General features: G+C 47.5%; 1 protein-coding gene across 1 annotated transcript in view; it reads left to right on the forward strand.

Moving 5' to 3' along the window:
• SMARCAD1 (SNF2 related chromatin remodeling ATPase with DExD box 1) overlaps positions 1-26,898 on the forward strand; it is an 833,806-nt gene that overhangs the window by 525,570 nt on the left and 281,338 nt on the right. Inside the window, exons 12-14 of the mRNA XM_086961941.1 lie at positions 463-562; positions 11,403-11,462; positions 12,562-12,637. Of these exons, the coding sequence (XP_086818067.1) occupies positions 463-562; positions 11,403-11,462; positions 12,562-12,637 (236 nt within the window). The remainder of the gene's footprint in view (positions 1-462; positions 563-11,402; positions 11,463-12,561; positions 12,638-26,898) is intronic.

A 26,898-nucleotide genomic window follows, 5' to 3' on the forward strand; every position in this document is an offset into this window, starting at 1 on the left:
TTTCACATGAGTTCAGTGTTGTTCCCGCTTAGCAAATGTTTTTTTTTATCATGGCAAGCTCCATCTATTTATTTTACTTGCTTACCATTGATTTAATGTGATTAATTACCGCATTGTGAGAATTTTCTGTTGACAGCTGCCTCTTTGACTTTATTATGGATCACAAATGTAGCTCAAATATCTGAGTAAGAAGTTGTGTAGCACCTCTTGGTCACAAATCTAAAAAAAAAAAATTACGAATAGGCTTGCAAAAGATGTCCGAGCCGGGCCATGCACTGCATACCCGTCTTAGAAATTCAAAAGGGTATTTAGTAACATAACCCTTCGTTCCATTCATGTTGAATATTATCTGTAAGAGTTTGTCTTGAATTGTTCAAGTGCCATCACCCTAATTCTAAAAATGTTCCACTACCTGAAGCTAAAAAGTCTCTAATAACAGTAAACCTTTTTTTGTCTTCTTAGGGACTGGGAAAAACTGTTCAAGCCATATCATTTCTTGCTTACCTTTACGAAGAAGGAGACAAAGGTCCTCATTTGGTCATTGTTCCAGCCTCGACTCTAGGTAAATTGCATTGTTTTGCCTTCCTTATTTTCGTTATTTCAAGATGTATGAATCTGCTAGTCTTTTTTTTTGTTGAAATGGTGGAATTGGATTACATTTGTTTGGTGTTAATAGTTGAGGCTTTTAGATGGCCTTGGGGACAGACACCTCCCAGTCCGGCTCCAGCAATGGCTGGGGCTCACTAGTGGCACAACGAGCTATCAACCCACGTCTGGACATACCCATGGCCACTTAGGGCGAACACAGCACATTGTTCTTTTTGTATTTGTCACCTCGTTTGGGACGGGTATGCCCACACGTTGCCCCTAAGATCTCCATGCCACTCGATTCAAGCTAGCCTGGCTGATGATTGGTGAAACCCCTATGCTGGTTCCAGGGTGCTTGTTTTCAGTCCATGGAGGCCCTGGACTGGCAGTTTGGGGTGGACTGTTCCCATGAGGAGCAGGGTCAAACCTGATTTGCATATGGCTGTGTTTAAACTGAAATGGCATGGGGAGCAAAAAGCAATGGATTTAGGCCCAGATCTCTGGGGTGGATGTTTGATATTGTTCAGAATTCTGTCCATCATTTGTTCTTTTAGCATTTATTATACTAGTGCCCCATTCCTATTGGCGCATGCATGCTACACAGTGGAACCTTGGCCTTTATTAGGCGCATCCCTAAGGGTGCCTCTCGGACAAACTCTCAGAAGAGGCTAACTGTACCTACAGTGGAGTAACTGACCATTTCCCCTGCCCCATCCAAGCTTCATGGTAGTAACAAATGCATCATATCTGAGCTGGGATGGGGAGCATCTGGATGAGTTGTATATCATAGGCCTCTTGTCTTGGGTGAAGCTGGCGCTCCACATCAACCTCCCGGGGCTCTGTGTCACTTGGCTGGCGCTCAACCTTCTTGCCTTTCATCCAGGGCAGGTTCTGACGGGCAATACGATTGCTATGTGATAATGCAGCAAACAAGGCTGTGCAGGGTCTCGAACATTGGACCTGCATGTATACTGAGGCTCTGATGGTGGCAAGAACTAAACAGAATAGCCTTCATGTCAGTCGCCTGGAAGGTTCTTGGTTTTAGAATAGGCAAATTCAGCAGATCTTGTTCACTTCGAGTGGCATTTGTACTTGGAGTTGGTTTGAGACCTCCTTGCCCAGTGTGGTGAGCCTTGGGTAGATCTTTTCACTACAGTCAAGAACGCTTAGTGCCTTTTGCCCTCAAGATCCCCATTCCCCACCAAAACGCTGGGATCACTCTGAGACGCATGTTTCACCTTTGGTTGGACTCCAGCCTTCTCTAGACGTTTCTCCCTCTACTACCAAATATATGAGTTTGGATGGGAGTTATGAGGGGCCAAGCTCAGTTCATCCTGACAGCCTCAGATTGAGCATGGAGAATTTTTTACTGTGAACTGCTGAGTCGGCGCATTTGTCCTGTAGTCTGGCTACCTCTTTGAGAGGGTCTGCTCTCTTAGCAACAAGTCGGGGTTTTACCATCCAAACTTTCACATTTTACTCATCCATGCAAAAAGACTGCCTAAGTGCAACTAGCTGAGTAGATTTGGTCTGCCTTTGGAAGTGATGGAGCTTGTTTTGGTAGCCCTTCCACCAAGTCCTTAAATACTAGCCATTGGAGTATGTTGTGTGGTTGGTGTGAGAACCACCACAGTGACCATTTTCATGCTAAATTGCCTGATGTGGTTCTATTTGTGTTATCCCTATCCTGGCAAGATTTTTCTGGAACTCTATTAAAGTTTACCTGTCTATCCTGTTGGCGTTTTCTTGATCGGTCTTCTTTATTCAGATCTTCTATAGTGATGCATTCGTTTCGAAAAGCCTCAAGTTTTCACCTGCAACTTAATTACGCCACAGTGGACCTTCATTTAGTTCATACCCTTTTGATGTCCATGCCTTTTGAGCCCATGCACAGTTGTACACTAGGATTGTTAACTATTGGCTTTGCTTGTTTTACTGGATACTACCTATTTTCTGGATAAATTGAGGCTAGTACTAAAGTACCAGTGTGAAGAAGGGATAGGAAGTCCACAAATTGACTTTGTCTTGTTGAATGGTTTTTAACCGTTCGAGGCATGTGGGCTGCTGAATTCATATCTGTGCATAGATCGCCACCTAGTGTTGGGTCCGGATGATTGCTCATTGTTGTCCTGGAAGAGTCTTCGAAGTATCACGAGATAGGTGGCTCCTCCCCTGGACTACAGTGCGCATGGGCATCGACTCTAACCTCAGATTGTTTTTTTCCGCCATTGGGTTCGGATGTCTTTGAATTCCCTCTTGTCGGAATCGATACAAAACTTTCTTAAGACCAAAAGATCTTTAGTCTAATACGTCGGTATAGTCTTGCGTTCGGTCTTAGTTCTTCCAGCTCGGTTCCGAGCCGGATTCTCTACACCCGCGTGCTCTCGGCGCGGAAGGCCCAGTCGACGCTCCAGGCCTATCGGCCATCCATCATGGACCGAAGTCCATTCAAGAGATGTCCCGTCTGCAACTCGAAGTATCCCCACATCGACGTCCACCCGGTGTGCAACAAGTGTCTGTCGCCGGACCACGATGAAGCCAAGTGTATGGCTTGTTCACGCTTCAGGTCCAAGAAGACGCTTAAACTTCGATGAGCTGCGCGCCAGGAGGCCCATCATGCTGCACCGGCGCCGGTGGACATCTTCGATGCAGGGGATGTCGAGGACGAATCTATCCAGGACGTTACTGAGTCCAACCCCGCGTCGGACGTCGACTACGACGCGGATGCAGAGATGTTCGAGGCCGAAGATGTCGAGGAGGTAGGAGATGACGATGGGGCCCTCGGGGCCATGGAGGATAGCTCGGACGAAGAGCTTCCTCAAACTGACTCTGGGGCCATGCCAGTTCATAAGGCTCAGGTCGAGGGATCGCCTTCGGGCCTTACCCAAGTTCTTACTATGGGTTCTACGGCCCCGCCTTCGGGCTCGGCCTCGGACATTGCTGCTGAGCCACACCCTGGCAAAACGAAACCAAAAGTGAAACCTACGCTCTCGACTCCAGACACTGCGCAGGTGCCATCCTCGAAACCGAAAGTGCGCATCGCTTTGGTCGGCTCCAAGGCCTCGGAGCCCTCGGCGCCGAAGAAGCCGAAGATTACTGTCGAGCCGAAGGTTCAAGTCAAGGGCGTCGAGACGAAGTCTGCCGCGCCGAAGACTAAAGTGAAGGTGGTCGATCCGAGCGCGCCGGCGCCGAAGACGGTCGACACCGGCAAGGGCCTCGGCGACCCAAAGAAAGCTCTCGGTGACCCGAAAAAACGGCTGGATGACCCGAAGGCTCTCGCTCCTCCGCGTCAGCAGGACAAGGCCAAGGGCAGCACACCCTGAGAGTCGACTCCGGGTGAGGCCTCGAGGGAGTCCGTTGAACCGGCGCGCCCATCCGCCGCGTTCACCAAGAAGGTGACAGAGTCCCTGCAGCGCATCAGGGACGGGACCGCGTCGGTCGGTCCGAAGGATCCTCTGCCTACGAAACCGGTGGAGAAACCACCTAAGGCGTCCACGCCCATCCATTTCACGTTGCCGCCGAAGACGGCGCTGAAGGCTTTCGCTCCTAAGGCGGTCGCCAGCATGCCCGAGAAGGTCTCCTCGGCGCCGAAGTAGTCAGCGGTGGGCCCCGGCCCACATCCTCGACGACCTTCAGTGGACGAGCATCAGGAACACTTCATCGATGACGTAACGGGCAGCCTTTCCCGCCACAAGCGCAAAATTGCCCCAGAATGTCCAGTGGAGTCCTACAGGATTCCTCTGAGGAAAAAGGACTCTGCTTCCACTCCTGTCTTGGTGGAACCACTTTCTCCACAGCCTCATAATGTTTCACCCACTTATTCTGATGTGGATGCTGGAGAGGGGGATGATGAGGATGAGTACAGTTATCCTGTCTATACAGACCCTGAGGATACCAGCGAACCCTGGGCTGCTGGTGGTGACCCAGGTGATCCTCAATCAGGACAAGACCCTCAACTATTTTCTGCCAAAACGTCCCCTACAGAAGACTCTGCAGCTTTCAATGCCCTCATTGAGCGGGCAGCTAACAATCACAACGTCCAGCTCCATGCTGACCCTGTGGATGTCGACTTCCTCTTTGATACCTTCTCAGTGTCAGAAAAAACTGTTAAGACTCTGCCTATGCTGAAAGGTGTCTTAAAACATGCTGGAGAGATCTTTAAAGAACCTACCAGGGCGAGGGTGATAAACCCTAGGATTGTGAAAAAATATAAGTCAGTGCCTACATGATCCTACCTACATCAAAGGACAGTTGCCTCTGGACTCCCTTGTGTCTCGAATGCCCGGAAGAGGGCTAATTCTCAGACCACGGGCGATGCTCCTCCCCCAGACAAAGAATCCAAGGTCTTTGAGGCATCGGTGAAGAGGGTAGCAGCACAGGCAGCCAACATCTGGAGCATTTCTAACACACAAGCGCTTCTGGCGAGATATGACAGGGCACACTACGACACGCTTGAGACACTGTTGCAGCACCTGCCTGATGAATACAAGGAGGCGGCAGAGATGCTGATTCAGGAAGGGAAGCTGATCTCCAACGCTTCAATTAAGTGCGCTCTGGACGTGGCTGATACCGCTGCCAGGGCTATAAACACTAGCGTTATGCTGCGGCGACATGCCTGGCTGAGAATCTCTGGATTTAAGCCAGAAATCCAAACAACCATCCTTAACCAAACAGTCAACCCAGATCACCTGTTTGGCCCGGAGGTTGACACCACCCTAGAAAAAATTAAAAAGGACACGGAGACTGCAAAATCCATGGGTGCCTTACAATCTCAGCAGTTTCGGGGTGGGTCTTTTCGTCGCTCAAGCACTAGAGGCGTTTCCAGAGGCCAGCTCTCCCAGTCCACGCAGTACTACAAGGGCAACACTCAGTCCACATATACCAACAAGAGTCGAGGTGGATATCGTGGTAACAGCGCAAAGGGCAGAGGTCGTGGAAACAACAGCTCCAGATCCTCTGCCACCAGCAAACAGTGACGCCTTGTCACTGCCCCCCGACCACACAACACCGGTCGGGGGGAGACTCCAGCAGTTCCTGCCAGTCTGGAAGTCCATCACCACAGACAGGTGGGTCAGGAAACTTATTCAATACGGTTATTGTCTGGAGTTAACGTCCACTCCACCCAACATCCCCCCAAGGAACCGTCCTATGTCGGCCGAGCATTTGCACTTATTGCAGCAGGAAGTTACCGTTATGCTGCAAAAAGGAGCAGTAGAGCTTGTGCCTCTGCGAGAAAGAGGCACAGGGGTTTACTCCCTGTACTTATTAATCCCAAAGAAGGACGGGTCCCTCAGGCCCATCCTGGACCTCAGGGCACTCAACCAGTACATCCTGTCGGAGCACTTCCATATGCTGACCCTGCAGCAAGTGCTCCCGTTGCTCAGTCAGGGGGATTTTCTCGCAACTTTAGACCTAAAGGATGCGTACTTTCACATTCCACTGCACCCTTCACACAGAAAGTACCTCCGATTCACCATACAAAACCAGCACTACCAGTTCAAGGTTTTGCCTTTCGGTGTTACCACGGCACCCAGGGTGTTCACAAAGTGCCTGGCGACAGTGGCGGCGCACCTCAGGAGACGGAACATCCACGTCTACCCTTATCTGGACGACTGGCTCATCCAGGCAAAGTCAGCCCAGCAGTGTGCCGCCCACATGTCCCATACCATTCACCTCCTGCACGATCTGGGATTCTCACTGAATTACCCCAAATCCCACCTCCAGCCCGCCCACATACGGCAGTATCTGGGTGTGACGATAAATACTCTGGCGGCCACAGTGAGAGTCATCAGCATTCAATCGCTGATACAAAAATTCAGACCTCAACACTCGCTTCCAGCAAGAGTGTTCATGCTGTTGATAGGCATGATGGCCTCCTGCATCTCCATAGTCCCGCACGCGAGACTACATATGATCATCCTGACCACGGACGCCTCTCTCCAGGGATGGGGAGCTCATGTACTCCATTACACTGTGCAGGGTCTATGGACGCAACAGCAATGGAAGATGCACATCAATGTTCTCGAACTGATGGCGATCTTCATGGCACTCAAAGCCTTCAAAGTACATCTGGGCAACAAGGTCGTGTTGATCCGGACGGACAACATGACAGCTATGTACTACATTCAAAAGCAGGGAGGAACACACTCTCTGCAGCTGTCTCATCTGGCTCAGAGCATGTGGAAGTGGGCCATTCAGAGGAACATCTTCCTCATGGCAGAACACCTCCCGGGCAAGGACAATCAGATGGCGGACCTGCTCAGCAGGCACAGCCACTAAATGCACGAGTGGGAGATACATCCATCAGTACTCCAACCGTACTTCCAAAGGTGGGGTCATCCAGAGATAGACCTGTTCGCCACAAGGGAGAACGCAAAATGCCAAAGCTTCGCCGCCAGGTTCCCACACCCACAGTCGCAGGGCAATGTGATATGGATGAACTGGTCAGGCAAATTTGCGTACGCTTTTCCCCCAGCACCTCTGATACCGCTGGTGGCACGCAAGCTCAGGCAGCACTCGATGACTCTCATTCTGGTTGCTCCAACGTGGGCTCGCCAACCATGGTACACCACGTTTCTAGAACTGTCCGTGGTACCGCATCAGAGGCTACGCCTCACACCCAGCCTTCTGACGCAGAGCCATGGTGACATTCAGCATCCAGATCCGCAACAGCTCAACCTGGCGATCTGGCTCCTGAAGTCTTAGAGTTTGGCAACCTGCATTTGCCTTCAGACTGTATGGACATCATTCGGGAGGCAAGAAAGCCCACCACCAGAGCATGCTATGCGGCAAAATGGAAGCGGTTTGTCATTTATTGTGCAGACCACAACATTAACCCGCTAGATGCATCCATTCAAAATATCATTTGTTACCTTTTCCATCTGTACGAATGTAATCTGGCCTATGCTTCCATTTGCATACATCTGTCTGCAATGGCCGCTTATCTCCAGAACAGGCAGCACCTCTCACTTTTCAGAGTGCCTGCCATTAAGGCCTTTCTAGAGGGACTCAAACAAGTCATTCCTCCGCGGACTCCACCAGCTCCGGAGTGGAACCTCAATGTGGTCCTAACCCGGCTGATAGGTCCTCCCTTTGAACCACTGCATTCCTGTGAGATTCAATTCTTGACGTGGAAATTGGCTTTCCTCATAGCGATTACATTGCTGCGGCAAGTTAGTGAACTACAAGCACTAACTATCCAAGAGCCATTTATTCAAATTCATTCTAACAGGGTAGTGCTTCGCACTAACCCTAAATTCCTTCCTGAAGTTGTGTCTCAATTCCATATTAACCAGACTATTGAATTGCCTGTTTTCTTCCAAAATCCTAAGTCATTGGCGGAGAGAATGCTCCACACCCTTGATGTCAAAAGGGCCCTGAGGTATTACATCGATAGGACCAAGGATTTTAGAAAAACTAAACAACTCTTTGTTGCCTTTGCACCACACCACAAAGGTAACCCCATTTCCAAGGCTGGTATTGCTCGGTGGATCGTTAAATGTATCCAGATCTGCTATCTGAAAGCCAAGCATACTCTCACCATTCCACCAAGGGCCCACTCCACCAGAAAGTTGGGGGCCTCCATGGCATTCCTTGGAAATATTCCTTTGGAAGACATATGTAGAGCAGCCACAAAGTCTACCACACACACATTCACAAAGCATTATTGTGTTGATGTGCACTCCAAACAGCAGGCAGCTGTAGGGCAGGCTGTTCTAAAAACACTTTTCCAAACTGCTGCAGCTGGCAAGGTCGCGGCCGCCATTAATGGAGGGACTGCTATGTATTCTATGCACAGATATGAATTCAGCAGCCCACATGCCTCGAACCGAATATGCTACTTACCAGTATGCATCTGTTCTTGGCATGTAGGGCTGCTGACATTCATATCGCCCGCCCTCCTCCCCGGCGCCTGTAGCAGCTGCAGAATTCACACATACTTCTAGCATGGTCATCATTCACTTAGTTTCACTCCATCTTGGCCACAATGGCTAAAAACAATCTGAGGATGGAGTCAATGCCCATGCACACTGTAGTCTAGGGGAGGAGCCACCTATCTTGTGATACTTCGAAGACTCTTCCAGGACAACAATGTGCAATCATCCGGACCCAACACTAGGCGGCGATCTATGCACAGATATGAATGTCAGCAGCCCTACATGCCAAGAACAGATGCATACTGGTAAGTAGCATCTTCGTTTTGAATCCTGTGTACCCCACTTAATGATTACTGGAAACCAAGGACTCCCATTGAGTAATTACTGGAAGCCGAGAACCCTGTCCTAGCATGTTCAATGATTTGAACTACAAACCAATACAAAAAGAAACGGAAACAAGCATTCATCAAACAAATACACAACTGATTAAATATTGCATTTAATTCACAAACCAATCTAAAAAAGTCAAAATGTTAATTTTAACGGGTAGGTTGGAGCTTTTCTAAAATCAATTGTGGCCGTTGATCAGACATACTATATTATGTTTGATGCACTTGCACTGTGCTGACCAATCAATCTGGGGATACTAACTTTTAGCCTCCAATTTTGAATTCCTTCACATATACAGGACATTTAAAAGTTTTCCATTTTCAGTTTTACTTCTTTAGCTATGCTTTATTTATCTGTTAATAATCATTAATTCTATAATCATTTGTGGACCCCAGGGGTCCCCAGACTACAGGTATAGAACCACTGGTCTAGATGGATCATCCTGTGTATAAAACTATGCTATGCCTTGGTCAGTGAGGAGTCATCTAAGAGCCTTGAGGCTCACTCAACAAGGGAGAAGGCTCCAACCCCAGTTTTGCTCAGGTTCCTGTGTAGAACATCAGCCATGACACCACATGGGCTGTCCATAACTTTTCCAAGCATTAATGTCTTGATTCTCAGGTCTACAATGAAGGGAACGTCTGTTTGTCCTGTAGGACTTTCTGGAGTGAAGCTACTTCCTAGATCGTCTAACTTTGTGCTGGTACTGTTTTAGTATCCGCTCTAAAAGTGAAGAACCTGCAGTTAGAAATATTTAACAGGAGATCAGGTTATTTACCTTCAATAACTGTTTCTGGTGGTTTGTCTCTTCTAACTGCAAATTTCTCACCGCCCATATTCCTCCTTGTTCTGCTCAGTAGATGTCTTGTTAGAGTATGAGGACTCCATTTCGATTGAACAGGCTCTCTCACCCAGGTTCTTGGATGCTCTGCATCTGAGGTGAGGAAGTTCTTGTGACACTGGTGTCAGCAAGCAAGCAATGTCTTTCTTCTCCAGTGTTGTTCCATGTCTTCAGTGCTGGAGGCAGGATTTAACTGCAGCTGAGCCCATTGGCACTACTTACCAACATGCAAGCTGTTGCATGAAACATTTCCGGTTTTAAGTTGCCACCTTGAGCTTTGAAAAGGTGAGGCATCTGCGAATAGATATAGTTTCCAAAGGCAGAATCCAATTTAGCTGCTCCTCATCAAATGTTTGGCACAGATGCTGCCTACACAGGGGATAGCCAAGTCATACGTAAAGGAACTGATGTTGGGCTCTTTTTGGGCTCCATCTGCTGGTAAGAATAGCCAGCAGGAAAGATGGCATGACCGCTTTTTGCCCTATATCAGTAAATCCTGATCTCTGCACAACATATTGTTTTAAGATTTTGAGTTTATTTAAGCCAGCATTCTATTCCATTAATACCTTCTATTTATAGATATTTTCTCTGTTATGGAACAGTTTACTCGATGTCTAGCTGCACCTATTGAGCATGTGTTCAGATGTGGCCAGATACCTTTTTATCCTTTGATTTCCATTTCATGAGTTGAACCGGAAGAATAGTTCAGGGACTTTCATTACACCACATATGGGACTTCTAACTTCAGGAAGGCTGCTGCAGAATATTCTGTTTCAATGCAAGTTAAAGCCAAGTTGATTATAAACTATATGAGACTTTATGTGAAACCAGATTGGAGACTAAAGGCCTTCAAAGACCCCTTTCAGGAAGAGTTAATTGGAATTGCAAAGCAGTCAAATGTTCTTACGGTTTTCTTTGAGCATTTGTGTCTTTTTGTAAGTGTTATTGTGGTAGCTCTATCAGTGCACAACAATATGGGAGCACAACTCCTTTCCAGTTTGATCTGTACTATATGGTGAACTTGAACAGGCATCTGAATCTATGGTGTTTTTGTGTACATGTAATGATTATCAAACTCAGTGGTTTTATAGCATTAGTGTTTTCTACAGTGATATGTAAAGCTACTATAGAGTGCTCCAACAAATGCACTAGTCCAATCTAATCAATGATAGATCAATCCCACCACCATCCTGCCTTATAAATGTATTACAGCCCATGGGATGTTCTGTACACATCATTTGAAAGTTTAAAGTTTAATTTCTTATAACATCAAGAGTTTACTAAATTGTTAAATCTATATCCTAGTCAACTTTTTTTGCTATCTCTATAATAATTAGTCATGTCCTGTGAAGGACATATTTGCCTTATTCAGAAGAGGACGATTGATAGAAAGGATGGAGTTTGCAGACTATACTGCCTTGCTTAAGTCCCTGTCTGATGCAATTACAGTGAGACTAATTCATCCATTTAGACTGACTGCAGTGTATAGCAATGACTCCCTAGTGGCATATGTATGATCAAGTATTCTCTTTATTTAGCCAACTGTATCAGAATCGCCTTGGGTGGAGTCTACTAACTGGACCATCATGCTACCTAAAGCTTTTTTATCTTTTGCATCACACTTTAACCAAAAATGTAATTTATTGCATGGTCTGCAATTCTCAATTACAGTTTATTTTGTTTATAGCTTTTTTATTCTCTTATAGATAACTGGATAAGAGAGTTTAATCAATGGTGTCCTGAACTTAAAGTTATCCTTTATTACGGTAAGCATGCAGTATTTTAGTGGCTTTATCTCTTGGTTTGTTCTTCACAAAACACTCCAAGTTATGAAAGGTATGTGTGCATAGGAAATATAGTAGCTGCTTTACATAAACAGATTAACCTGAAAGAGGATCATTGAAACTGAGGGCTCACTCAGTTTGCTGCGTTTCTAACTGGTTGATCAGGTGAGCCTTGAGGGTCTTTTAGAGGTTTTTGGGAAGCTTATAGCTCTTGATACTAGTAGGGGAGAGGTACACTGTAGAGGAAATGGTTGCACTAGCATGTCTCTTCTAGATCTTGCTCAACATGGGAAGAATAAAGGTAACAAGATGCTGAGTTGATGATCAGAGGAGCACTTGGGGCGTGAGGGGAGGAGGCGGGAGTCTGAAATTCAAACAAGACACTTAAATGTAGAACTGCAGTGATTCTGTTACAGTTCAAGTTGAGGGTGGTATTGAGCAGGGAAAGAGGTAATGTTGAAAAGCATGACCTGTTTTTGGGTTGGATTGAAGTGGTGATCAGGGTCTTGACTGAGTTAAAAGGAAGGATAACACATGTCATGCTAGCTTTGAGGCAGTAGACGCAAGCATTTGCAGTGTAGGAGATGAGTGCTGAATGTGGAATACATCCATCAAAGTGGTCAAAGTGACTACGTTTAGAAGGTACCTTATGTCTGTTGGTTAAGGATATGAGATGTATGGGGGTCCAGTACAATGAGGTAAAGGACATAGCCTCTTTTCAGAATTGTGGTTGAAGGTAGAAAGATGTTGAGGATTTGGGTATTGTCTGAAAATAAGTGGTATGGGAACCCAAGTTGCAATATAGTTGAAGCCAGAAAAAAGTGATGTAGCCTGAAAAGAGAGTGGCACAAATGTGTTTCGCTACGCAAGCATGGATGATTATTATTATTTCAATCCACCTGTTAAGTAAATTCAACTTGCATTGAGAGATCTGCTGAAAAACATATAAAATATTAAGCCACACTGATGTTCATAGAAAACCCTCAGTGGAAAGGCACCATGGTTAAGAAATATTGCCTCTTGTTGATGGTCTTAATGCTCAATAGCGTCTGACACTACATCCCCTTCGGTTTTTTTTTAGGCTCCCAGGAAGATCGGAAGTATCTTAGATATGATATACTTAGCCACAAATTGGAATTCAATATTGTTGTGACAACGTAAGTACTGCAATTGTTTTAAAAAATCATTAATAAAATGACTCAAATAACATACTGGGTATTGTCTGACTTGTAGTGTGGTTCACAATGTATTACTGATAATGTTTTGTAAAGAAAACAATTGTATTGTGTAAATGACAATTCCTCTAATGAAAAAAGTACACTTCCCCAACCTACCCATCCCTTCAGTACCCTTTTAACACCCTCATTTGAGGAAAGACGAACCTTGAAAATTACTGCAAAAAATAGCTGCTCACTTTGTTGTGGTGGGTATTAGGGACGTCAGTAACCATTATGGCAGAGTTTCCTTGGAAAAAAATTAATAAATATATATATATATATATATATGTATGTATGTATGTATGTATGTATGTATATATATCATACCTTCACTTCATGTTTGTTTTATCTGATAGACTACTAGCTGGTTATGCCTTACCGTAGAATATTCCCAATGCGTCTGACTGGATCTGGAAATTCTTGAGGAGTACCTCTGTGCACCGGAAGTGGAAATCCATTAGCTCCACGTCTACATTGTCAACGGCGGTTGTGACGTGTGGAATGCCTATATAGACACCACCGCATTGCGCGTACATCAGTTATTTTGTTTATGGGCCATCAGCGCTAATCCTGAGCGAGCTAACTCAGTCCATTATTTGGACCATTTTATTCAACATTATGTCAATTCTTTTTTAGCTTTGTTGTCCCCCTAAAAACCTGTGGGGTTTAAATCCTGTGGTACATGTCAGACAGATTTCTATGATAGAACCCCACCTGGTTTGCTTCTGGTGCTTTGACCCGGGCTTCATCTTCAAGGCCTCTCCCAACTGCTGTGCCATGAATCTAAAACAGTTTCTCGTGCATTCACTGAAGCTTCTAGTAACACATCAGTCAACTCCACAATACTTCAGGTTCCGGTCGTATAGCAGGTCCTGGGTCCATTCCCAGCTCTAGTCGTCTCCCAATTAAGAGTTTTATGAGGCCATGCACCTTGTATTGCACATGCCGATCGCTCTGGAGTTCCTTTGGATCCCACAGGTTTGGCAGGTGCCCCCACTGGATTCCAGACCGCCTGTCTACCCTCGTGTCCTTTGGATCTGTATCAGCCCTGTCATCGGATCCCGACCTTCCCTGGCACCGCGAGCGACCCACAGTGGTGCCAACCACATTGTTCTACCCAACTCTTACACTGAGCCGGACCAGCGGCACTCGCCCTTGACTCCATCTGGAACTCGACCCTCAAGTCATTGCCATAGTGTACTTTTTTAAATAATCCCTGTAGGGAGTTCGATTAGGGTGGAGGGAGTGGGTAGGATCTGAGGATCTTAATGGCCACTCCAACTACATGGAAGAGACCTAAGATAACTGGTATGAGAAACTGGTGTATGCCAGTGGTTTGGACACCTCCACAGACACCATCTTAGTCTCTCCTCCTAGAGTGGCTACGGATGAAGGGACATTATTTGCCATGGGTGGTGAGTTGTATGACCACATGTCCCCGCTATCACGCAGTCTAAACCACAAAGGTGTCTTAACCACGCATTCCTTTACTGCGCAATTTCGTTGTGAAGGCATGAATGGTACGTGGGTATGCATGGTTGTTTTCCACCCCCACCCTGCCCTAAGCCTTCAAATTCTAACCCCCTACCTTGCCCCTGAGGCCTAAAACCAGCCCGCCCTTAAAGCTACCCCTTTCTCTGAGCCCCGCCCTGAGCCCTAAAACGTACCCCCGGAGCAGTCCATAAAACTACCACAACCCCTTCCACTGCCGTGAGGCCTAAAACCCTGCCTCAATTTAAAAAACTACCCCGATCTCCCGCCCTGAGCCCTAAAGGCACCTCACTCCTTAAACCGCCTCTCTCCTTAAACCTCCCCTCTAAACTCGGCCCCAGCCATTAAAACTACCCCGACGCGCTCTGCCTGCATTGTTCTGGCCATTCCCCATGGGGAAGAGGGCAGCTGGGGTCCTGGACGTGGACCTTGCGCTGCCTGTAGTGGCAGTAAAGACTAACCTCTTGACAAAGGTGCTTCAGCCGGGAGTTGCCCCCACTGACACTTCTTCCTTTTAACGAAGCCCTCAGAAACGCCCTCCTTGGGACATGGACCAAGTCCTGAACTGGGGCTCCTGTGTACAGGACATGCCCGCCTCCACGGACCCAGCTTTCCTTACCCAGCAGCCCAACCTTGAGAGCCTGGTTGGCCAGGCCTCCACATACAAATTCAACCCTAATGCTTTCCCTACCACACCACCAGAGAGGGAATCCAAGAGGCTGGATACCTTTTGCAGGAGGAAGTTCTCTTCCGCCAGCCTTGTACTTGTCCGTGAACACACTGTGCATCTTGGGGCCGATATTCCCACACAGTTTGGGAGTTGGTTGCGCAAGTGCTACTTGTGGTCTTGGAGGCTAATGCCGGCAGGCACACACCAAAATTCACCATACGGTGCGGACTGGATATGACCCACTCGCTAGGCTCATCGATTGCGTTGTTAGTGGTACTCAGACACCACACCTGGCTGAGATCTACTGGCTTTCAGGGGATATCCAGGCATCCCTTATGGATATCGAAAGCACCCTTCTCTGACGACAAGCCAGATTCAGCACTTGAGCACTGTAAGGACAGCAGGGCGACTGCATGGTCGTCAGTCCTCTCCTTGGCCCCACGCCAGCTCCATTTTCACTTTCGCCCCTTCTGTGGCTACTGTAGAGGCTACCAACCAAGTCCATTCCAGCCCAGCCATCATCACCAACAGGTTTCCCATTCCTTTTGTGGCCACACACGCATCTCCCACAAGCTCATGGGACCCAAGGCCAAAGGTCTGCCCAGTCTGCCTCTGCCCCCCCCCAGCCTCAGCACCTGTACCCTACAAACCCCATTAGTTTACCCTCTCACCATCATGGGAAACCCCACTGTCCATGCCAAGGTCTTCAGACTGGCTGACGGAGTACCACCTGTCCCTGCTCCTTCAGGAAGAGCAGGTTCTTTTGGCCAATGGAGACATCAAAAGGGTACTGTTATGAGAAGTAGTTCGTTTTTGCTATTCCCACTACTTTCTGGTTCCCAAAAAGGACTGAGCCTCTGCCTGATTCTAGACATGCACCCTCTCAGCTTCTTCCTGAAAAAGGAGAAATTCAAGATTCCCACATTAGCTCAGATTGTCTCTCTCCTGGAGAGTGGATGGTAGCCTATTTTCACATACCTGACCTGCCTGCTCACACAGGTTACCTTCAGTTCACTGTGGGCCATGAACATTTACAGTTTGCTGGGCTCCCTTTCGGCTTTACCTTGGGTGTTCACAAAGGTGATGGCGGAATTCAGGGGTGCCAGTCTTCCCCCTACATCGATGGATGGCTGTTAAACGTGGGTTCACCCCAGGCGGTCTTCTCGCGCCTCAAGACTTCAGCAGACCACCTGCATTCTCTGGTGTTCACTATCATCGTGCCGAAGTGACACATCTGACTCCCTCTCTATTCTGGACACAGTGCAGTTTTGGGCTTATCCTCCCAAGGGATGAGTCCAGGATATTTAGGCTATATTACCAATGTTTCAGCCTCTATCCTTGATTTTGATGAAACTGACTCTGAGCCTGTTGGACCTCATGGCCTCCTGCATCCTGTAGTTATTGATTTCCCATTGGCGTATGAAGGCTCTGCTGTGCCCACTGGAACTGCATCAGGGAAATCTCTCTGACATGGTTCAGATCTCGGAGGGAAATACAAAAGACCTTCAGTGGGGGCGAACAAACCATGATTCGGTTTTTGGCAACCCCTCTCCCTCACCTAACCAGAGCTGACTGTAGTGACAGATGTGTCACTCCTGGGCTGGGGTGGCCAGCTGGGAGAAGTGGATATCGGAGGACTCCAGAGGAATCTAGGTTCCAAATCATTCTATTGGCGCTTCTGGTGATTCCATTGGCATTGGAAGCCTTTATTTCCTTCAATCAGGGAAGGTTGGTACAGGTGTTCACAGACAACACGACCGCCATGTGTTATTGCTAAAAACAGGGCAGTGTGGACCATTTGTCCAGAGGCTTTACTTCTCTGGACTTGGCTGGATGTAGTGCCGGAGGCACTCCCAAGTATTGGGACCACATGATGACCTTGGACTTCCATATTTTTAAATGACTTTAGGTGTTTTCTTGAATGTATGCCAACATTTTTCCTGCATACGCTTTTTTTTCTCGAAGAGTTATTTTGTGTCTCCTTGTAGTTTCAGGGTTTATGGGGGGGGGTTGCTTTTTACAGCCTTGTCAGGAACAGAACGTGTGGGATGTGCATTTGAAAGCATGAGAGAGAGGTGTGGAATGTACTTCTCTGTTTCGAAGTATACTGTTATATGCCGTGGTGCTCAAATGTGCATTATGTTGTACATTGGGAAGTATTATGAAGTTCTTACAATTGACTTTGACATGCCCTCATGCCATCTTGAATTCTGACTGTCTAGCTTGAGCTTTAGGCACACAAGCAGGACCAAGGTTATGCAAGTTGTTTAGGCTATTCACGTTCAAGGCTTTTTCTGTACTTTTGGACACTTTAGTAAGCGTCACTGAGATAATGTGTGGGATGCATGCTTGGTACCTTTCAGAGCAGAGATTGTTGTTGCCAGAGAAATGTGTGGAATATACAGCTCTGTCTGTTTGTCAAAATACAGTGGCCTGGCCAGCTTCTGTCTTGACCCTGACACAGACCATTGCAGTCAGCTCGGTTCTTGTAACAGAAGAAAGGGGGCGAGGTTTCTAGAACCTTCTGCTCAGGTTGAGTAAAAGGTATTAAAGGACAGGAAATCTTGATGCCCAGACAGGAGCTCACTGTAGAGCAAACGCGTTACCACAGGTAACTTGTTTTTAGGGTCCCGATCGAAGCCTCTGCCTGGCCGTCAAGGACTCCTCGAGCCGAGTTGGCAAAAATGCAGGGAAAGAGTGATCAGTGGTGTATTTTCTTTTTTATTATTGGCATTGTGATGTGTGTGTGTCTGTGTGGACATTCAAGTCTCCAGCGGTTATAATGATCTGATGTATTTAGTGTGTATATATTTCTGATTTCTTGCAGTGGACATCCAGTATTATTTGCTTGTATTTTTTTTCATGTATTTTACAGTTGCATTTGCCTACTTATAAGTGGGCTATTACTATATATATTAATATACATTTGAATGTTGTTCATTTGACGTCTGGGAAAGCCTTTCTGTTAGTGGGTTGCACAGGTAAAGGCCCATGCCTTATTCTGAAAACTATCTTTTGATGGCCTCATTTTATGAGAGTGAAATCCCTTTCCAGGTGTTTTTATTGCTTCGCTGTGTGTGTGTGCACCTCCATGTGGGAGTGCGGTGTTTTCTATTATTTGGGAGGGCGAAGCAATACTCTGGATCACCAGGACATATCCCTAGTGGCTCAACAACTGGCGGGTTCTCTAAATGCCAGAGCAGACAAATTCAGCTGAAGATGCCTGGCGGGTCTTGAATTGCGTCGCCATGTGGAGATAGCGCAAGATCGCTTCAGAGAGTGAGAGGCTTGGTTAGATCTGTTTGTTTCTGCCATGAGCGAGCAATGTCGGCAGTTTTGTGCACTTGAGTTTCCAAGACTGCTCTCGCTTGGAGACACTTTTCGTCTCGAGTGGAGCTCCTGCCTCCTGTAATCATTTCCACCAATACTACTCCTGCCCAAAGTTTGCAAGAAAATCAGGGATAACGGGCGCTAGTCATTCATGTGGCTCCTGATTGGGCAGGGTGAGTCTAGTATCTCGAGCTATTGACCATGGGCACTGGTCCTCCTATCATGCTGCCTCTTTCAGAGGATCTTCTGTTTCAGGAGGAGAGCAGAGTTCTGCACCGGAACCTGAAAACCCTTCTCCTTCATTCATAGAGATTGAATGGTGACCGTTGACTGCTTTCGACCTTCCGCCCGATGTCTGAATGTTATATTAGCAACCAGACATTCCTCCACCTATTCGGTTCATACCTGTCATTGGAGCAAGTTTGTGGAAAGGTGTACAGATAAACATGTTGACCCTATATCTGCAATCCTTTTCTCCAGGTTATTTTTGTTTATTCCTACCTTAGCCTAGCCGGGCTCTGTTTTGGCCATCCCAGCATTTCTGCGGTTGCTAGATCAGCCATCCTTTTTCAAATCCCCTATTGTACATAGGTGTATGATAGCTCTTCAGCATATGCTTCTACCTGCACCTTTGATTATGCCACACTGGGACCCCAACTGTTTTCTCATATTTATGTGTGCTCCATTCGAGCTACTACACAACCGTCCAATCAGGCTCCTACCATAAAAACCTTTCTAATGCCAATGACATCTGCCCGGAGGGTCCGTGAGTTACAGGCACTGTTGGCACATCCTCCATACCATAGCATCTACCCTGGCAAGCTGGTCTTATTTGACTAGAACATCCTTTTGACTGAAGGTGGACACTCCCTTTCACATTGGCCAGTCCATCACTGCCTACATTGTAAGCTCTGCCCCACCCCTCTAAAGAAGAGGAGACTTTCCATTGGCTGGCACCAAAAAGAGCGTTGTCGTTTTACCTTGACCTCACAAAAGCGATCCGGATCAACTCTTCAAGGGAAGGTGGTGCAGAAATAGACCATCTTACAATGGATAGTGCTCTGCATCAGGATCTGCTACGCTTTAGCCAAAAACCTCCGGAAGGCTTGCAAGCTCACTCGACCACAGCCAAGGCTGCGACCACTGTTTTAGCTTGCGGAGTTCCCTTCCTGGATATCTGTTGGGCAGCAATGTGGGTTTCTCTGCACGCACAAATCACTACTGCCTGGACAGTGAGGTCCAAAGTGTCAGCCATTTTGCCTATTCTGTCCTACAGGAGTTCATTGTTTAATTTATATCACAGCCCCCACCTCCTGGGATGTATTGCTTGGGTATCTTTCTAGCGATACAAAAGGGGATGATGGACAGTGCGTTTGAGCAAATCAAACACTCGCCCCCAATCAACTGATCTGGGTTTAATCCATCACCATTCTTTAGCTCACTCCGCCTCCCCAGTTCAGACATGGCCATATGCAAATCAGTCTGAACCTGTGCCTCATGGGAACAGTCCAGCCCGAACTGCCAGGCCATCTCTTCCCTGGACCTGAAACAAGCATCCTGGGACCGGCTTCCGTTCATAACCCTCATCAGCCAGGCTATCTTGAATCCAGTGGCAAAAAGAGCAAGGGACTCATGTCTGAGCATACCCTGCCAACTTAGGGCGAACAAAGCGATACAAAAGGGGATGATGGACGGAGCGAATGGTGATGGATTAAATCCAGATCAGTTGGCTGGGGGTGAGTGTTTGATTTGCTCAAACACTCCGTCCATCATCCCCTTTTGTATCGCTGGGTATCTTTCTAAGCTTAGTAATTTACGGCTTGAAGTCTCCATCAAATGAACAAGTTACTTGCCTTTGATATCGCCTTATCTGGTAGAGACAAGATCTAGCTGCAGATTCCTTACCAACCCCCCCATCCTCCCCTCTCTGTGAACAGATTTTGGAGTAAAGGATTGTCCCCCTTTTCTGAGGGCCCTAGATTAGCGCACCAGTGGTCAGTGTTCCTTGTTTTTATGGCTTCTACCGACGCCAACGTGCTGGGATGGCGCCTTTATAGGCACGGTGCACAGCACTTCTAGCACGGCCGACGATGCTACCCACTGGTGTGCAGAAGTAGTGCTCACCAAAAGTTTCAGATCCAGTCTGACTTCTGAGGAATATTCTAAAGTAAGTAGTCTGTTAGATAGAATCTCTACCAAATAAGGCATTACCAAAGGTAAGTAACTTTTTCTTCTGGTGGTCATTACATTGGCCAGGAGGGTTAGCGAGCTATAAGCTCTCTCTGTGCACCCTCCATACACCATCTTTCCATACAAACTGGTTCTGAGAACACATGCCTCGTTCCTGCCGAATGTGGTGACACCCTTCCACATCGGCCAGACCATCACACCCCTGAACATCCTTCCAAAAAGGAGGAGAGACTCAATCGCCTGGAAAGGAAACCTAGCAAACGTACATTTTTGTAAATTAGACACATGGGAAAATCTAGGATGGGCGACTTGCGCAGCTCACATTGGCTTTTCTTACCCAGAATCCCTTGCAAACCTCAAATTTTGACTAGAAATAACACATTTTTCTCACATTTCTGTGATGAAAAGTACTGAAATCTGTGGGGAGCTACAAACTTCCTAACATCCAAGTCTCTTGATAAAAATAGTATCTCACTTGGGTGGGTAGGCTCAGTGCCCTTGACTATAAACGGCTCAAAACATAACATGGACACATCACATTTTTCCACTGAAAATTGCCTCTTTTTTTCAATGTCGGTAGCTGTGGATTTTGGGTCCTAGTTTATCTGGCACTTAGGGAAATATAGCAAACCTGTAAAGTTTTTTAAACTAGACACCTCGGTGAATCCAGGGTGGGCTGACTTGCTTGTCTCATACCAGCTTTTCCTACCCAGAATCTTATGCAAACCTCAAACTTTGACTTTATATAAGTATATTGTCTTCACATTTCTGTGATAATTTCTGGAATCTACAGAGAGCGACAAACTTATTGCCAACTACAATTCCCCCAAATCTCTTGATGAAAACTGTTCCTCACTTGTGTGGTTAGACCTAGTGCCAGTGACGGGAAATGGCCCAAAAGGCAACATGGATACATCACATTTTTCCACTGAAAACTGTCCCCGTTTCGCAATGTCGGAAGTTAAGGATTTTAAGTCCTAGTTCAGCTGGCACCTAGGGGAAACCTAGCAAAACTACATTTTTGAAAACTAAACACCTAGGGGAATCCAGTGGGAGTGACTTGCGTGGCTCTCACCAGATTTTCTTTTTCAGAATCCTTTACAAACTTTAAGCTTTGACTAAAAAACACATTTTCCTACTATTTCCATGATGGAAGGATCTGGAATCTGAGGGGAACTTCATGATGCTGCGGATGCAGGAGATGGAGAAGCTCCAGGATGCTCTGGGTGCTGTAAATCGATGGAGGTGCCTTTGCAGTTATTCCGCGGTCATTATTGGCCCCACTGGATCGGTGGTAGGGCTCGCTGCCAGGGAAGGCCGCCCCTTCTTTGTGTTTGTTGTAGTGCCATTTTGAAATCCGTGGGGTCTAGTGGGCTTGTTGCTCCCTGGTGGGGTCAGATTGGGTTAATAACTCTATCCAAACCCGGTTGGGGGAGGGGGTCAGAAATTACATTGGGCCTCCAGGGTGGGGGGAGGGCACAGGCAAATGCCAGGGGGCCGCTCTCCCTCCTAAAAAAACCCCACTGCATAAATGCAGTACCTGGTGTCTAGTGTGCTTTCTGCCCTCCCGGGGGACAGATTTGTGGTGATTTCCCCTAGCCGTGAGCAGAAAGTTTGTTGAGCCAATTTTTTGGCCCATTCTGCTGATATCTAGTAGGATTTCTGCAGATTAGGGTAATCACTCCCATCTCCCCCAAATACGATCAGCTGTGCCCTGTAGGGGTAGGGACATGGCCATTCCCTTAATGGTCAGGCCCCACCCGTATGTTTTTTCCCCTGGTGTGCAGTGGGCTTTCTGGACTTCCCGTACAGAATGTAGATTGTGGGCAATCAACCCCCTCCGCCATCCTAGAGATTCAAGAAAGACTGTCTGTGTCATCTTGGGGTTGGGACATGGCCATGCCCATGGGGGGCAGCACCCACCACTATGTTCTTTTAACCTGCAGTCTACTGGACTTTCTGCCCAATGGGAGGAGGGCAGATTAGAGGTGATCACCCCCAGACCCCCCACCCCCCTCCCCGAATGAATGATATGAGCCCCCTGGCGGCCATAGCATGCCAACACAACCTCAACATCATCTCCTACGCGACGACACCCAGCTGATCCTTTCCCTCACCAACGACCCCGCCACCGCCAGAACCAACCTACACGAAGGGATGAAAGACGTAGCCGAGTGGATGAGGAACAGCCGCCTGAAACTGAACTCAAATAAGACGGAAGTCCTCATCCTGGGATCTTCGCCCTCCGAATGGAACAACTCCTGGCGGCCCCCCGCCCTGGGCAGCGCACCCAAACCAACAGACCACGCACGCAACCTGGGCTTCATCCTGGACTCCTCCCTCTCCATGACCAGACAAGTCAACGCCGTCTCCTCGTCATGCTTCAGCATCCTTCGCATGCTACGTAATATCTTCCGGTGGATCCACACCGAAACCAGGAAGACGGTCACCCAGGCCCTCGTCACCAGCCGACTGGACTACGGCAACTCCCTCTACGCCGGAACCACAACCAAACTCCAGAAAAAACTCCAGCGCATTCAGAACGCCTGAGCACACCTCACCCTGGACATTCCCCGACACAGCCACATCACCGAACACCTGAGAAACCTGCACTGGCTCTCCGTCAGCAAGAGAATCACGTTCCGTCTCCTCACCCACACACACAAAGCTCTCCACAACCAAGGCCCAAGATACCTCAACGACCGCCTGACATTCTACACTCCCACCCGCCAGCTACGATCAACCAGCCACGCCCTCGCCGCCGTCCCCCGCATCCGAAGAGCCACAACGGGAGGAAGATCCTTCTCCTACCTGGCTGCCAAGACGTGGAACTCCCTCCCCATCCACCTCAGCCTGATCCAAAACTTCGCCTTCAGGAAGCAACTCAAGACCTGGCTGTTCGAGCAGTAGCGGACCCCCCTCCTCCAAGCACCTTGAGACCCTCCGGGTCTCAAGGTGCATTTGTATAGCGCGCTATACAAATGTCTTGATTGATTGATTGATATTTTAGGCGGGTGGTGATACCCCCACAAGCTCCCCAGTATCCCTGGCACCTAGTAGGAGGATAATTTGATGAGAAATGGCTTTCATGTGCTGATTGCTAAGCAGTTATCCACTGGGCAGAGATTCGATTGGAAAGGTAAGGTGGTTCTCCCCTTTCCAACGATACCTCTCCATAGCAATCTGTACTCCCAGAGTGGCCAATCAAATTGCTTTGTTCTTTAATTTCTTTGTCCCATAGGTATCGTCATTCCCCCCAGTCCCAATGAGAGAGTGCTGAACCACTTCTGTGGGGCCTTTACTTCTTTTTCCGTGTCCCGTGGGAGTCTTTTGGTACCCAAAAATGGTCGATTTATTTTTTACGTTTGAGCCTATGGGTTTCCTCACAGATCAATTCATCCTTTAGTAACATTTATGCTTTTTTAGCTGTTGCAGTGCCTCGATCTTTCAGTAAAGTCAGTTTTTATTTGTTCTCATCACTGTGTTCTTAACCTTTCCCATGCGTCGAACTCCCGGCGGCCGTCCGACGCAGGGCCGGCTCTAGGCATGTGCAAGCTGTGCACCTGCACAGGGCCACCAAACCCCAGGGGCCACCACGCCAATATATATCCTTAAAATATTAATCCTCTGAGGATGGATACATATTTGCGCGGTGGCCCCTGGCAGGGATTTGGCGGCCTCCGGCTCTGTTCCACTACTAAACACCCTGACCCCCTCCCCTCTTTACTGGCCTGCGCGCTCCGCCCCGCCCGGACCACCTCTTCCGGGCCCCCTACCTACGCTCCTTGCCCAGGGCCACCATGAGCCTAGAGCCGGCCCTGTCCGACGTCACGTGGGCGTGTGTGTCGGACGGCCGGGGGCAGTCCGAACTGCCCATGCGTAATCTTTTTCCGGCGAAGCAGTTAAACCTCAGAAGTAGTTCTCCCTCTTGCCAATTATTTTAGATTTGTTTCTCACTGAGTCAGACCTGTCTGACTGTGGGCCTTATTTCATTGATGTTTTTCCTTCTTTTTGGGGAGCATCATTAAAACTGACATCTGCAGCGGATAATTCACTACTACAGCCCCCTCACCAAAATCTGTTCCTTGAAGCCTTCCTTAGTCAAACGGAAGATGCAGCTGCATCAGTGTCTGCTACTAATGTTGGTGTATCTGACAAACTTTTAACATCTAGAGGTACAATGGTACAGGACATATTGCAGCCCCACTCAAGTGACATTGAGGCTATATTTGCCACCATAGGAATGTCCTGTTCAGTGTGTGAGAAAATAAATCCGTAGGTGAACAAAGTGCAACAGCAAGATGAAAGTTGGTGCTAATCCATTTGGCTTCAGGTCAAAAGTGATTTTGTCTTCATTGTTTTTATTCTTCCTCAAAAAGAAAATACTATACAAAAATATTTTCAAAAATACATAAATCCTCAAGTTCTTTTTAGAACTGCCTTCTCTGGTTCAAAAATGGAAAATATCTTTGTCATGTCTGTAGTTAAGTGCTCAATATACGAGTAGTAGGTGTAATGCACCATAGCAGTCATAAATGTTTGGAGAAATGTCAACATTTTTTCATTCTTCCACCTACATTGAGGAGGCCGACAGCAGTCCCTTCAGCCAACCCAACATGTGCAGAAAACCCCTGCTGCACACAGCCTTTGGCCGTGCACTTAGGGAGTTTTATGAATGCCGGGTCTTGCACCCAACCTCTCACTCGTGCCCAACCTCCTGTACGCACAGTCTTCAGCTGTATGCAGCGGAGGTCACTCTAAGGGCCTGGCCTCCCATTTGCAGTCAACCCCTGCTGCACACTGCCTGCCTGTCACACAATCTTTCTTGGGGAAAATTGCATGGTACCATGGGGGTGTAGATTGAGCAACGGCTTCCACAGGAGTACCACGGTACCTCAACTCACATTGAACATGTTATGAGCAATGTAATGTGTGAAGTTATAAGCAGGGCGTGACAAGGGTTCCATTTATAGTTAGCTCACAAAACTTTAGCTGTTGAATTTAATTTGTTTGCGTTTGAAACAGGACGTTATAATGGCTGTTTTCACCTAACAGCAGTTTAAACTTTGTATTTTTCAGTGAATTTCTTTTTTTTTCTTTTTACTTAATTTAAGATGATAGGTTGGCTGTAGTGCTTGCAATCAAACCGCAATGGAAAACCACCCCACATTCTTCGTTTTTAGGTCTCGCCTGGCAAACGCAGCGCGAAAGCGCTGTCGCTAGTGAGATCTATTGTTGCTGACTTGCCTCGGAAGTGGGACAGGAGATGGGCACGCGCAGGGCTTTTGGCGATTTGCACGGTTGTACACGCTTGTGAAGACGCACTTGCATTTAATGTATCCAATGTGTACGCTAGTGCTTGGCACCGCATTAATTAGTCTCAAGGTGGGAGTTAACTTGTGAACGCGCACACACACGTACCAGCCGCCCCCAGCCAGTGCACGTGTACTCGATCACTCAAGAACAAACGCACGCACCAGTCCCCACGGTACAACTAAGCCCCACTCACCGGGCTCTTTTGTGGCTGCTACAGGCTCCGTCCCAGGACTCCCCTGGTCTCATCTCCCCCGCTTCCCATGACCTGGCACACGCGGGCTTGCCTCACTCATGGGAGCCCCGCACTTGCATCGGCGGCCTCAGCCGTCACTTCTGACCAAGGGCTTCTCCTTCTGCCGCCACAGCGGGGCTCTCCCTCAGACATTGGAGCCCCGCGTCACCACTTCTCTCGGCAAGTCACTCCTTGGGTGCTGGCTTCCCGCGGAAGGCCCACCCCACGACTGGCATGACGCCGCCAGACTTCCAGTTTTCGCGACGAATCGGGCCGGAGACGGTGATACCTTCACTCCGGGCATAATGAGGGGTAGGCTCCATCTTCATGAAAAATATAAAGCGGGGTGGGACTGCCGTTTCCTGGTAGCTCATTTATTTTTCATTCTGTGGTTTTATATAACTAATACAAGCCAGATAAGATTAGGAGCGGTATACATAAAAAAAATTACTACTTACAAGCTATTTTCCATGAGCAACAGTTTAAAATTCTGCGTGAGATTATGATGCTAACAGGAGGCATGTGTTAATTGCATTATGTGGATTGATTACAGGATTCAAGACATCCAGGTGACACAGGAGAAAAGTAACTTTTAAAAAACAAAAGTTGCCGTATTTCTGAATTTCCCTATGAGTACAAATCTACTGAGTCTGCATTGAATATGGTGCTTCTGATCTTCCGTCATTTTACACTCTGCTGTCTGCAGAGAGCTGGGGCTGGTAATCCTCACAGGGGATAGGAGTACAAGCGAAGCGTACATCATCTAACCTGGGTATTTCTCTTCTGATGGAAGCCAGTTCAGAGGAGAGCTAGTCTGAGGGAAGGGGTGCAATGTCATTTCAAAACCACTGATGTTTCAAACATATCAGTAACACTTGTGAAGGCCACCTTGTTCTCTGTAAATTAACAAACTTACAATCGCTTTTATTCCGGACATGCAATGCCAAGAGCTGCCTCAAACGTTGAAAGAAC

The sequence above is a fragment of the Lissotriton vulgaris genome, chromosome 3_1 (genome assembly GCF_964263255.1).
Source record: "Lissotriton vulgaris chromosome 3_1, aLisVul1.2, whole genome shotgun sequence".
Classification (NCBI taxonomy): Eukaryota; Metazoa; Chordata; class Amphibia; order Caudata; family Salamandridae; genus Lissotriton; species Lissotriton vulgaris.